We start from the raw sequence: 15,236 nt of genomic DNA on the forward strand, positions 1-15,236 counted from the left end.
GTGTGGCAGGCTTGCCCAGCACTCCCAGACCCTTCTGTCAGTACTGCAGCGATAAGCAGCACACACAGTCGCTTTCTTCAGGATGTAGCGCCCACTGGTCCTGGGGCGCTGGTCAGGGGGCAAGTTCAGCAGCAAGCCCTTGGAGATCTCTTCAGCAGAGTTTGGCACAAAGTTTCACAAAGCAAAAGTCTCTTGTAGTCTTTCCTTTTCCTCTCCTTCGGCAGCAAGGCACCAGACACAGGCAAGAGTCAGCACTCTTCCTTGTCCTTCCCGGTCCTTCTCGTCGGGCAGAGTTCCTTCTGTAGCACAAACAGGATCTAATTTACAAGGAGCAGGGCTCCTTCTTTTATACTGCATTTCTTTTGTTCTCGCAGGTCAGGGGGGCCTTCGCATAGCCACTTTCAGTCCTTGAGTACTCTGGTGGGTGTACTCCGGCTTCTGCTTTCAGTGTGAGGGGCAGGGGCATCAGACGCCCCACAGGAGGTGGAGCCACCATTGTGTGGACAGGGGCAGCCAGAAGTACCTTGTTGATGGGGCTTCGCCCTTCCTGGGCCAGGTGTCGGCTGAGTCATCAGTCGCTCCCCAGGAGGGTGGAGCCAGCATTGTGGTGGCAGAGCACAGCAAGATTCAGAGTCAAGAGCCACTCCTACCTCCCACTAAGGTGTAATCTGCGCATTCACCACCTGTCATCCCCCAGCCCTGTCACTCACACATCCCAGACAGTCAGATACACATACCAGCAGAGGCGGGCTGAAATGGTTAAGCAAGCAAATGCTAACTTTCTAAAAGTAGCATTTGCAAACACAGGATATTAAAATAAACTTTACTAAAAGAAATATTTTATTATTCTGAGTTCAGGCATACTAAACACGACTCTCTACCGTGCTCCCTGAGCCGGCTGGGATTATAGGGTGTAATAATTCCAGCCGCTCGTTCTGGCCTAAAGGAAGCAGGTAGCCTTACAATAGTGAAATACGAATTTAGTTGTAATTCACTACTAGGACATGCCACGCACATCAGGGCTTGTCCTACCTTACACTTACAATGCACCCTGCCCTCGGGCCTACCATAGGGGTGACTAACATGAAGTTAAGGGAAGGTTTGGCGGCTGGCAAGTGGGTGCACTTGCCCAGCCAGCGTGACAGTACGTGACTGCACGTGGGGTCTGCAATGGCGGACCCCAGACACATCTTACGGCTGCTTCGGTGGGTGGCGCAACCAGCGCTGCAGGCCCACCAGCAGTATTGGCATCTACAAGCCCTGGCACTCCTAGTGCACTTTACTAGGGACTAACAGTAAATCCAATGAACCAATCATGGACATCAATCACATGTACAATTTACAGTAGGGAGCACTTGCACTGCGGCACGGGTCAGCCGTGGCGCAGTGCCCTGAGTATCGGAAAACCAGCAAAACATCGGAGGTACACCAGCAAAAAGTGGAAGGGAGACTCACGCCAAGGTGCCAGGTCTAACAGATAGACATGCACATTCCAATCTCATCAATCTTCTTGCCATTTTGAATGTTCAACCTGATCTTGTTCTGGTAAACTGGGAGGTGTCATCACTGATGTTTAGGATCTGCCTCAATAGTGTAGAAGCGACAGCAGTTACTGATGTTTTAGACCCAATCTCTCTTTCAACTAGTAGAGAAGATGAACAATTGGGCAAGTGCCTGAAATGAGAAGAGTTTCACATAACAGACTTCCCAGGTCCCTGGGTAGTCACCATGCATCCCTTAGTAGAAAGATATACTTGATCTCCTCTGTAAAAGATGATGTTCTTTGCATGCCGTCTTTTGTCAGCACACATTTTCATCTTTTGTTTGTTAACCAAGCCCTCCTCATGAGCTGTTGTCTCATCTTTCTTTCTCTGATTGCTCTGCTGAGGTAACTTGGTATTCATTGCTCTCCTGAACATCAAAGTTGCAGGAATTTCACCTGTGGTCGAGGGGAGTGTTGAACGAAAAGCTCTCAAGGTGGCATTCAATACAGTTTTAAAATTGAGTTTCTAAAAAGTGGCATGCTGCACTACTTTCTTTAGAGTACTCAGAAAACGCTCAACAAGGCCATTGGCTTATGGCCATGAAGGTGTGCTCTTTTGATGCTTTATTTTCAAATGCTTCAAGATATCTCAGGACTCTCGACTAAAGGCGGGTCATTATCAGACTTCACTATGATTGGAACACCACATGTCACACAGATGCCATCTAGTCTTTCAATGACTCATTCTTGATTTGTGCATGAAAAATCTTCAATTAGTGGAAATCCTGAGTATTCATCCATAATTACCAATAAATAATGTCCAATATCAAGTGGACTGAAAAAAATCAATGGCTATTCTCTCCCAAGCATGCTTTGAGAGTTCTGATATGTTCAGGGTGTGATGAATAGCTTTTGTAGCATGGCAGTTGCATAAATGACAGGCCTTTAATTCTTTTTCAACCCTGTGATCAAGGTAAGGAAACCAAACTTTGGTTTGTAGCGCCAATTTTGGGCCTATAATTCCATGGTGCCCTTCATGGGCTACCTCAATTATTTTATGTCTCACACTATAAAGAATCAGGATTCTCACCCCTCATAATATAGCTCATTCCAGAGTAATGAACAGTTCATCCTTGACATTTTTGTACTTTTGATATTCACCATCAATGGTGAGCGGTCGCGTGTGTTGGTTCCAAGACTGATGTGTAATTATAACCTTCAGCTCTAACATGCCACTATCATGGCCCCTGGCAGTGATAATCTGGGGTAACAAAATGGCTGCTGGTGTGTTTGATTTTACAATGAAGTTGATATAGACCTCAACCTTCTTGGATGGAGCACCGTGACCTTGTAGAGGCACTCTGGAAAAGTAGTCAGCAGGGTTCTGATCCTTCCCTGGACGATGCACAATGGAATAATCATAGTCTTGTAGCCATATTCCCCATCATTCAATACTAGGAAGCATTTTGGCCTTTGAATTTCCAAATACAGTCTGTAAAGCCGGATGATCAGTTACCATTGTAAAAGGTTTTCTGTACAGGAATACATAGAAAGGTTCAGAAGCCCATACCACAACTAAGCTTTCTTTCTAAGGTTGTGAGTAAGGACGTTCTGTTTCGAACAAACCTCTACTTGCATATGCCACAATATGCCTTCGAGCACACTGTGCTGTGCCAGGATAGAGCCTAACCTCACTGGGCTGGCATCAACAGCAATTGTTGTATGATGCTTCAGATTTAAATATGCCATTTCAGTAGCATTCTCAACGGCTTGTTCAATTATCTTGAAACTTTTCTCATATTCAAGTGACAAATGAAAGGAAACATTCTTTCGTGTCCAGTCTCTCAACGGAGTACCTACAGTGGCAAAGTCTTGTATGTATCTTGAACAGTTAATTGGCCAAGCCAAGAAAAAAACACATAATGGAAACATCTTGCCGGGGATCAGCATTTGATAGCGCTTGTACTATAGCAGGATCTGGTGTCATACCTCCATCAGAAAAGATAGGGCCAAAGAATTTTAGCTGTGTCTTATGGAACTCACATTTGGTTGCATTCAAAGTCAAACCTGCTTCGGGAAGTAAACTACATACTTGTGTAAGAGATTTATCATTGTCTTTTTGTGTAGCTTCAAAAACCAATATGTCATCACCGTAGTTGAACGCATTCATGACAGGCTGTATGAGTTGTCGAATGACGTCTTGAAACAGTTCTGCAGCGGATAGCACACCAAAACATAGTCTTTTGTATCGAAAAAGACCAACATGTGTAGAAAAGTTTATATGATGTAGTTGCAATCTTCTTCAAGTTCTGATAATAACCTATATTTAAATCAAGACAAGAGAAGAACTTTGCAGCATTTAATTGTGTTATCATGCCAGCAACGTATGGACCTGGATGTCGTTCTGGTTCAATTGCCTTGTTAGCTTGACGCATGTCAACACATATGAATACAGCTCCTTCACTTTGCTTTTTGGGCACTACTTCTATGGGAGAAACCCATGGCGTTGGACCAGTGGAACGCTCAATAATATCATGTTTAAGTAACAATTCAAGTTCTTTCTCAATAGCTTCTTGCAAATGAAAAGCAATTTGTCTAGGTCTTTGAGAAACAGAATGGATGTCCTCATTAATATGCAGCTTCCCTTTCAGGGTCTTAAGTTTTTCCAAACCATGAAATAACGGAGAGAACTGACTTACTATTTTGTAGTGAGCATTTATGTTGCAATTTACAGAAATCAGTCCCATACCAGCGGCTGTGCTGAACCTGAGTAGAGAGGCACTGGACGCTGCGAGTTGAAGCACATGGATGGGTGCTTATATCTTCGTTTTCTTGTGTTTCAATGTCGCTACAAAGAAAGCTTGACTTTTTAAGAGTGTCAATGCAGCCCATGTATACACTTTGGTTTTTCAATGACATAAATTGCAGTAATGGAGATAATTGATTGTATTTCTCCACAAGCAAAATATTTATTTATGCACCACTGTCGATAATGAAAGGTATCAAACAGCCATTTAATTTCAGTGTAATCTTCGGACAATGGTTGAATGACTTTGGTGCTCTGGCATGTCAATACTTCTATGACTGACATTTTTCTTCAAAACAACATAAGCACGCTTTTCTGAGGTAAACATTGACATGGCACATTCATTTTCTTCACTTTCACTTGATACTGGTATAGAAGAACTGATGATTTAGATGATGATCGACTTTGTTCAGTGTCGATTTGTCTCTACTGATGTCTTCGCTTGGCTTTGTGGGTGTGTGCTGAAAGTTGCTTCTGAAATTTTATGGCAGCCATTTTGTCTTCACGCCATGATGCGCTTACTTTTTCCTTCGCTTTGCAAACTGTCACAAAATGGTTCTCCTTACCACAGCCTTTACAAATCAGTCTGAGAGCCGAACATTAACACTCACGCCAGCATTCGTCGTCTGATGAATCTGACAAGCATCCATCAATAACTCTCAGATGCATAGCTTCTTCATCATTACATTCACTGAACTTACAATATCTGATGAGTGTATGGAGTCTCTCCACAAATTCATCAATGGCTTCACTAGCTTTCTGGCGTTCCTGGTTGAAGATGTATCTTTCGTAATCCACATATGGCATTGGATTATACTTGAGATTCAACACTTCTTTAATCTGAGGACAAGTGACTTCATCGGTTTAAAGCATTTTCTTTATGACTTCTTTTACACCAACACCAGCAACATTTTTGAGGTACTGGATAATCTTTTTTTTTATCAGTCTCTTCAAATGCATCAATGAAATCATCAAATGCCTCTATCCAAGCAATTCATTTATCGCTAATATTTTGCTTTTGGCAGTACCGAACAGTAGTGGTAGTTTCAGGAAAGCGGCAGCATTGTAGCCATTTCTGGGAGTGGGCGTCATTGAGGGTGAAGCTCTCTCCTGCTCCCTTTGCTGTTCATCTTGAACCCGTTTGTGTGACCCATCTCTAAGGCCTTTAGATGTGCTGGTCTCTGGATCATCCTTGTGGACTTTTGGAAAAACAGCCTCAGTCTTTGCCTTCATTGAAAAAACAACATTTGACTTTTCAAAGCTATCTGCGACCTGTCTGATTGTTACCCACTGCTATGTTCCTGTTCCAACCACCTTGACGGACCTTCAGTGTACTTGGCAAGACTCACCAGTGTCGTAATCACAACCCCTGTGCTTGGCCTGGGCTGCAGCACCTTGAGCTGCAGTCGTATCGGCTCTCTTCACTCAGACTCTGGTGAGTAAATAACTGTTTTATTCTTAGGTGCCTTTTTGCACGCTCTTTGTATTCACCACTTTCTAATTGTAATGTTATCTTGCACTTTGTGATTATCAATAACTGCTTTTTGAAAACCTGGTTGTATCTGCCTTTAGCATTCACGCTCCAGATTACATATGACTATATGCTGCGTAGCAGCGCAATACCTTTACGTATGGTCTGACCAGCAGGTTCTCGGTCATCAATACAAAGATTTATTTGTAATGCATAAGTATAACCTCCCAACAGTGCTTATTTTGAGTCTGTGGTTACTGGGTGGGGGTTGGGAGGCACCACAACTTATGTTTGGGGCCAGAGGGGGCCGCCTGCACTTATTTTTGGGGACTGCCACTTATTTTTACTCATCCAACATTTCCAGAGATCAAGAGAGGGAAAATGTACAAAGGAGAAAGAATGAGAAAGATGGAAATCTGTAGCAAAGGGAGAAAGAAGAAACCTGAAGGAGTGAGATCAAGCAAGGGGCAGGGAGTGTCTGTAAGTTGATGAAAGAAGCCTGAGGTGGATTCATGAGTATGTAGCCTAAGTATTTGGAGCATTGGTGCCGGCCGCAGGCTTCTGAGCAAAGCTTTGGGCACCGCCACTTATTCTTCAACAAATTAAGCTGTGCCTCCAAAAACTCATAAAAGATACTCCAGGTATGAAAATGGTTGTTGTGGTGTGTCTACAAAGAAAGGAAAATCATTTTTGTAGAATAAAAGCCCCCACTCACCCAATTGGTGTCATGCTTCATCATAGGGCTCCCCTTCAAACTGATACCCCTGGAAGATTAAAATGTGGGCTACAATTCCATAAAAGAGGGGTGCACTTGGAGATGGATGATGCCAGAGCGTCTCCTATGGATTTTAGTGGGAGTGCTTGATTTTTGTGCAAAGAGCAGAGGGGATACTGGTGAGCAGGATAGAATTACAATTATTGCCTGGTAGACCCCAAGTTGTATTCTTGTCTCCAGAGGTAATGTAAACAAAACAAAGCAGGGATTAATGCGGAGAATGATTGGCATGTTTCTGTCTTGAGTTACCCTAAGAGTTGTGATGGCATTCGTCAGAACCTGCCACTCTCTGCCAAAGTAGGAACACAAATCGAATATACCAAGAAAAATACATAATGTGAAAAAAGAAGCCTTACGGTATTAAACATGTGGTAGATTGGATTACGAGTCTACAGATTTAGTACATACATTTTAAAATAGAATAATCACAATGATGAACAAACAAGTGTGTAAAAAAAATGAGTGCAAACACACAAGTCACTCTGTGAGTAAAGTGCGCACTGCACACAGCCAAACAGGATATTTAAATATATAGTTTAACCAAATGGGTGTCAGTGATTGTGTCAACTCACCCCAGTCAGAAGTAGTCAGAGGTTGTTTGTTTCTAAAAAACATAATTAGGTCAATTACGGTACCATGTAAAAAATTAGAGTGCTTAGAGAGAAGTAGATACGATTACTGAAAAGCCAGACAGCTGAGTTTTCAAATACCATCCTGTTTCCATTTTGTCATATCCAGCCACCATCATGGAAATCATGGTTCTTAATCAATAGCCATACACTGCAAGTTGAGCCTTCTTTTGCTTTTAACACAGTTGACCACTCTGCTCCTTAAGAGGTTTTAGTAAGATAAAAACTGAGTAACAGAACTGCACTAAACCGGAACCATTTTTTCCAGACTTGAATGCTGCAGGCCTTATTAATGTAATAAATTCTCTCCTTATTCTTTTTTTGTAGCATGCCAAAGCCTTTGGTTTCCCTCGCCTCTTATGTTTAACTATGAAAATGATACATAAATATTTTTCAATCTCCCCCCTAATCAGTGGGCATCCTGATGACAACTGCTACTTGGATGGGCAAGACTTTTCAAATGAACACTCTGAAACTGATTATAGGCACCTAGATGACATTGTGTGCCACCATTTTTTGGCCTGAGGCGATTGAAACCTATGTTGCTCTTGTGAAACAAGTATGAACGCTGTGTCCAAAACTGGATACAGATAGCTTCCTTAAACCAATATTAAATGATATTTTCACCTAAAAACCTTGAGAAAAACTAATGTTTCTACATCCGAGCTGTTCTTAATGAGTTGCAACTCTGGTAATGGTTATGATTGCTACTCCTACCCTGTGTATATGAGGTACTCCCAAGTATCATAATATTCAATTTTAGAGATTTTCACGTCCTAACATTGACTCTTGATGCAGTCAAAAATTGATTTGTCTGCTTCACCGGGCTATAAATAGATGATACCAGAGGTTTTTTTTCCCAAGAGAAATTTCAGGCATTCTTTTTCTAACCTTACACTAGGCATATAACAGCCTCTCACGTACTCAAAATTTCAGAAAAATCTGACCTGGGGCGATTCTTTTTAGGTCTTGTCTAGGCAGCGCTTGCGCTGCCTCTTCGAGACATGCTGTGTTCAGCTCGGCCCAGTTTCCGCCCCTCTTTTTAATTAACTCCTGTAACTGTCCTTTGTAAACTGGGGCTTTTTATTGGTCAATAGGCTTAGTAGTCCCTCCTTAGTACTGCCCTGTCTCATCTGTCTCCCCTGTTGCATGTGCTGTTACTCGGTAGGCTTTAATTACAGCCTCCGAGCACTATTTTGGTAAAGGGCTTTCTCCTGCTCCCTCGCAACGTTTTACTTTTTGTTTTTCATAGCACAGCACACCTCAGCTGATGTAATGGCGGCTGTGCCTTTGGTTTGTTGTTTGTGGAGCCGAACGCAACTGCACGTTTTGTTTTTCTCCCTATGTATTAGCTTTTTGGTTTTAAGGCGCCCCATTCCGTGATTTCATTTTAAAGGCGCTCGCCCCCCTTTTTTTAGATGCAGCTTGTCTAAAGCAAGGTGTGCAGCCGCTATTAAAGTGATAGCGCGGAATGGGGCGCTTTTCCCCCAAAAAAACATTTGTTTGTCAGGTTGAGAGACAAATGCTTTTTTTTGTAAAAGTGCCCCATACAGCGCTTTCACTTAAATTGCGGCTAAGCCACTTTCTTTAGACGAGTTGCGGCTAAAGAAAGGGGTGTGGCCACCATTATAGTGAAAGCACAGCATGGGGGGCTTTTACAAAAAAAAATTTGTTTGTCAACTCGACAAACAAAATGCATTTTTTTTGTAAAAGTGGCCCATGCTGCGCTTTTACGAACAAGCATTTACAATGCAATAGGTCTCACATTATAAATGACAAAGCCTTTATTTATCGGTTTTAAAAAACCAACACATAAATAAAAGGCATTGCCATTTGCAATGCCAATAGCTCAAACTCTCGCAAATGCGAGGTCTATTGCAGTGCAAATGCTTGTTTCATGTTGATAGCAAAATGTTGGAAAAGCCTACCCAAAACGATGAGAAATAAACACACCACACATTTAAGCTAAACTTTGGTAGTCTTCGTAGAAGTCACAAATTGGAAATAGCGGTCTTCTTGAAGAACTTAAATGAAAAAAGGGAGTAAGATCTCCAAAATGTCACAATATTTGTAGGTCTAGGCTAATGTATTTAAGATTGTTTGAGAAATACTGAAAATGTAGGAAACATTTAAAACTTGTGGGCAAAAAAATCAAGTTTTCATTAATCCAGGAGTGAAAGTGATTGGATGGAATGTTCTGGGGAACCAAAGATACATACTAAATTTGCCTTACAATGAGGCACCCAAGTTGAAACAACACAATTATGAACGAGTGCAGTAAGACTAACGTGTTATTACAGACGGATTTTGATTGTGGGTATCAAGGGAATAATTAGATGCTTCTACAACTTAACACTGGATTATCAACAATGGCACATTCAAGAAAAACAGATACTAATCAACTGGCAGCATATTTCTAGAATAAACAATAAAAATGCCCAAAAGCAACAATATCAGAGAGGTTATTTTGAGAAAATTAAACATTGCCTGAAAACACGTTCATGTGCTTTTCCTTTAAAATACAAACATTGAACTGTTGGATATTTTACAAATAATTACAGACAGACAAAATTAGATTCCTACTTTTGAACCAGCTCCAGGTGAGGAATCAATCATATCAATGCCTGCACAATCGTGAAGGATTTGACCATTGCAGATGACATGGGGTACATAGATGTGTCCTTCAATGCAACATTCAATAAATTCCATATTGTTTTCTGTTAATGTTCCAGTTTTGTCTGTAAAAACATACTCCACCTGTCAAAATGAATAGCAAAAAAAAACACAATATGAAGGGCAAGGCATCAGTTGAAACACAGAGAAGCTATGCTAGAAATAATATGCAGAACATGCAGATAAAGTGCTAACATAAATGTTTCTTGAACCATATACTGTTGGGATGTATGAAGCCACCAATGAATTATGCAACAGCGATGAGGAGAGGGATCTAGGCAGAGTCCTATGCGATGACACAGAATTCCAAAAGAGTATACCGCAAAGGATGTGATTGTTTTATAAGTATTTTATCTGTTAGAAATAAAAAAAAATTTGTTTTTTTAGCTGAAGGAATGGACATTTTACTGTATGATATTGGACAACATGTATATTATTACCTGGATGGTATACATCAGAGAGAATGTGAAGGTTCTAGGGAGGCCTGAGATACATATATTTTATCATTTAAGCATCAACAAAAAACATGTTGTACGGTTAAAAGAGTCCTTTCTTCATAGAACGACAACGGAAAGGAAATCTTTAGCACTAGTCAAGACTCTTTACCGAAAATGTGTTATGGTCAAAACAGTACCCGGGATAGAGCCTTATCTTCTTTTTGAAATGCCAATTTATCTGCGTCATCTTTTGACTTTTTTCAGATTGAATGTGTTCCAACAGCTACTCTATTCCAAGGGAACTTGGTCCAAGTATTCTGATCCACCTATATGTACTTCTGATCTTCTTTCTAAATGTGACACTTTGCACATTGTTTTGACATGTCTTTTTTATAAATCTCTTCGGCTCAAGTTCTTAAAATCTCTCTTTTTATTGCTGGATTTATATGAGACTCAGCCTGCTTTTCTACATTTACAACTTTTAGCTTCTTTTGTAATTTGATATAATGTGTCAATGTTTAATATGGGGGTTTATAGATCAGCTCGATTCGGTTCTTGATGTTTTTATGCAATTTCATGTCAATATTTTTATTCTTTGTATGCTTTATTGTATAATTGTGATGTCGTTTTTTTGTGAGTTGTATGATTTGGTTTAAACTCTGATAGAAGTATATCGATTGACTGACAGAATGATTAGTTGACCTTGAAGTTTTTTTCTTCAATTTTATTTTAATTACAGCATTGCTTCTATCACCTCACTTCCCCTTTCAATACAAAGAAAACACAGGTAGAATTTAAAAAGGTTGCATTCCATTACTTGGCCTTTGCTATTGGGTATCAGCAGCCATGAACCATGAAAATAACAAAAATGCAGGTGATGCATTTCTTCTATTCCTGAATTCAGTTCTGTTTCACCCCAATATGTAAATAGAAACATCACATATTACATTACACAACAATAATGCCAAAGGGATTTGGCACATAAACAGGGGTGGAGATGCTGTTGGCGAGGTGGGTACTATCAAACCTATAAACTTACAATGGGAAAAAATAAATTATTTACCTGAATTGGGTTTTTTCAGTAGGGATATCCTTCACTCATGAACATTATATTCAAAATATGTCAGGCTAGAAACGCACTCCTTTGGCCTTTTTCCTCTCATTTAAAAAGTAGATGTTAATACCATCCTTGACAGCCATCTCAGACTCTTTAACCGACTGGATGGTGAGTCAATCATCTGTGAAACTTCTGCTTACGGGTCGGTATGGTGATAGTGAACTAGGATAGCAAGAGTAAGCCCCAGCGTCACATATACTGACAGCACGCCCTGAGGCTAAACAAAGCGCCAACCCCCATACTGGAATGATGACTGTAAATGATCATCTCCCCTAGACCGGCCACAAAGGCTACAGATCTATACGCCACACTTAGTATAATGTAGACCAGAACAGGAGAAGTTCAAAACCTGTTGTTTGTAAATGTTCATGGGGGGCGAGTGTTTAAATATACATAAGGAGGTGAAAAGGCACACTAGACAACATGTGCATTACAGAAAGCAAGATGACTAATACAGAAAAGCGATGCTGATTATGAGACTGCTTTATAATGAAGTACCATATTTTACCATACTATCAATGCTAATGTTCTGTACTGAGGTATATGATGGTGTATATAAAAAGACAATAAAGAAAGCTCTACCAAAAAACCTGTGAAACTTCAGCTTCTTCCCTGTTCTTAGCATTTATGCTATGAGGTATATGATGGTGTATATAAAAAAGACAATAAAGAAAGCTCTACAAACAAAACCTGTGAAACTTCAGCTTCTTCCCTGTTCTTAGCATTTATGTAAATAATTAAAACGTTATCTACACAGGAAAAGTGTTAGATTTGTAACCTCTTCACAGGGACAAGGAATGTAGGGTATGAGTTGCAGGCACGCTGTTCTGAAACCTTGCTTCCATCCCATGTAACAAAATTCAAATTCTCTGTTAAAAATGTGCCCTTTTTGATCACAGAAACCTTGCTCTGATTAATATCCCTCTGACATTCTATATATTGCATTAACCTGTTCATGAATTTCCTAATTGTGATATGTGATCTTTTTCCCCCTCTAGCACCAAGAAATATATACGACCATATGGGTTCATTTCTTTATCTAAGGGCAGAGTGATAGAATCCTTACCCCTGGTCCAAATAATACATCTTAATCTGAACCTGATCTCAAGAACCATGAAAGTCTTAGTTCTGAGCATGGATCAAGCATGCCATACCGGGCAGTAACAGGCCCATGCAGCCCCTGTGGTGTGGGGGGGCCCTCACCCTCCAGGGGACCCAGTCAGCACCGCACTTCTGCTGGGGAGCTCTAGATTGAGTCCAGAGGGGAACCCCTTCACGTACCCTGCAGGGGGTCCCCCTCAAGGTTCGTTACGCCACTGATGCCATGTTTCACACAACTCGACAATAAATTAGACCGATAATTATTTTTTTCAAAAGCCTAGATTCATCTTTCACTTAGAGAGCAGGCTTTCTGAGGGAAACCTTAACTATGAAAGGATTGAGAGTCCTTCACCTCCTGTTCATTTCCATTTGCCAGCTGGTCCCTCAAGGTGCTAAAAGCTAGACTTGCAAACATACCTCCCCCAACACTGCAGTCATCCTCTGCTGGAGGCTCCTGTCAAGGAGCAGGTCGTTCTTGCCATCGACAAAGAGGGTTCTCGTGATTATGGTCTCAACAGCGTTACTGTCCTTAACATTCACAGTGAGATAATAGATGATAAGGAGCTTGGCTTTGAGGAAAGGCTCCATGGGAGCTCTATTTAAAAAGTAATAGGTGTAATGCTTGAATTAATTGGTAACTATTCAGGAGCACTTTCTAGTGCATCATTTGTTTCACACTATGCCACTCCTGGCACAGACCAACTATATGCAAAATAAATTTGGTCCCCCTTCAAGAAAAGCAGTACAGCCCATTTTGCCAACTCATATCAAATTGCCAACTGACACCAGTTTGCACCTTATCTGTAAGGTGCAGCTTCAATCCAGAGTCACAGTGAGCACAGGACCCCAGTCTGGGTATACCTGTTGCACCCAGGGTGTTTCAAACAAAAAAGTATTTGGTGAAATGCGTGCAATAATCTCACTCATGGGTAATTATGTGGTCTGTATTACAGTATATGTTATTTTGCCCACTATACCACTGCAGACAGAGATTGTCCACATGCAAATTAGACTCACTCCTGGTCTAATAGGAACAGTCTTGCCCAGACTGCTGTGCCAGATCCATTTTGGCTGTTTAGGTCTATCAGTGTTCAGTTATCTACCTTCGGAAATGCCTTATTTAGTAGAGACATAGTCTAGCCACAGATTCCTTACCTTAGAATCACCCCCCCCCGACCCCCCAGGTGTGTGCCAGACTGGATCCCTAACAATGTTTCCAGCAGAACCTCTGCGCGACGGTTGAGGGAGTCGTGTGACTCCTTGGCAACGTCGTCCACCGAATGTTGACCTTGATGGAGTCGCTATAAGCCCTTTCCCGACGCACCAACATCAGTTTCCTTTTTTCCGCGCTACAATGCAGATCTGGAGAAGCGGATTCCCTGCAGTTTTTTGGCATCCTCTATGTTTTTTCTGGATTCAGTTTGGCACCTTGGGAGAATTTTAAGTTAAGCAATCTGCAGCTAGATGTCACTTTCAGATATAAAAGCTTGAATCCAATGGCACCATGACACAGGACCCACATTTGTACGTGTCCATCGCACTTAGGGCACCCCACATTAAAAAACTCCAGACACCATCCATATGCAATCACATTGATGATGACATGGACACTGAGGACATTAAAGAAAACGATATTGGCTTAAACCTTCTTACTTACCATTAATGCTGAAGGAGTTAATCACTTTAAAGAAACATTGCTGCAGAGTTATTAGGCACTACTGAAAACATTCCAATAAAAATCTACTTAAATCATCTTGTTTAGGAAAAGGAAGAGAATCTTTTTTTAAAGATGTTTACTATCGCTTTGTAACTAAATGTCCATTCTTCCCTTCCAAGATTTGCATTGTAGTTCACTTATCCTCTTTTATATAAGGTCATTATGTTCACTCTTCCACTATTTTCGTCCAACCTTGCACTATAAAGGACCCATTATAGTTACTTAAAATTTTATTTTGCCCACTTGTTCACCAGACGTGACTATTTCAGCAGAACATTTGAAAGGTGAGCACTAAAATTAGCCAGGTGTAACGTACATTTCATATTTTAAGAATTCTATGTAAATATAGAAGAAAGGGGAATTACTGATGTGTACAAAATAACAAACAGACATACAAGTGACTTTATAGGTGCTACTCAGTCCCGGCAGAAATAAAGTGCTTAAGTAAGTGGGAAACAGCCATCTGAAGGGAAAGCTGTGGTTAAGAAGGAGTGTTTTTGTATATAGGGTAGCAGTGTCCAAAACAGGTCTACTAGGACACTGTTCAAGCAATCAAAGACATAACCAGTATTCTGCTCCTAGTAGCCTCAATAGGAGATTAGCTTTTAGTTTCCAGTTTGTGGACACACATGCATCTTAGAATGTTTAAAATTGAACACAAATATGTTAAAATTTAAGATCCCATGTAATGTGATTAAGTTATATCTTTCAATTAACTTTTACTCTTGATTAAGTATACCAAGTCTGGTTAAAGCTGCGGGATATGAGAGACAAACAAAATGACTGCTTAAGACAAAAATAAAAATGAAACAAAGCAAGTGGGAAAACAGTCTAAGAAGGTCCTTTCAATTTAGTACTGGTATACATGTGGTGGAAAACTCACCCTATTTAGTGGGCTTAAACATTTGGTGGGAAACCAGTCACATCTAGTGTTAGAATGCATCCAGGGGCGTAACCCAGGCCTCTTTAGCCCTTGCAAAACAAGGGAACCCCAAACCCTTTAAGGGGCCCCAAACCTTCAAGTGGC

General features: G+C 40.8%; 1 protein-coding gene across 3 annotated transcripts in view; it reads right to left on the minus strand.

The window, feature by feature from the left end:
- ATP11A (ATPase phospholipid transporting 11A) overlaps window positions 1-15,236 on the minus strand; it is a 941,588-nt gene that overhangs the window by 293,227 nt on the left and 633,125 nt on the right. For all 3 annotated transcript variants that reach the window (XM_086934336.1, XM_086934337.1, XM_086934338.1), the window contains exon 13: window positions 9,748-9,921. In XM_086934336.1, coding sequence (XP_086790462.1) covers window positions 9,748-9,921 — 174 coding nt within the window. The remainder of the gene's footprint in view (window positions 1-9,747; window positions 9,922-15,236) is intronic.

The sequence above is a fragment of the Lissotriton vulgaris genome, chromosome 8 (genome assembly GCF_964263255.1).
Source record: "Lissotriton vulgaris chromosome 8, aLisVul1.2, whole genome shotgun sequence".
Lineage (NCBI taxonomy): Eukaryota > Metazoa > Chordata > Amphibia > Caudata > Salamandridae > Lissotriton > Lissotriton vulgaris.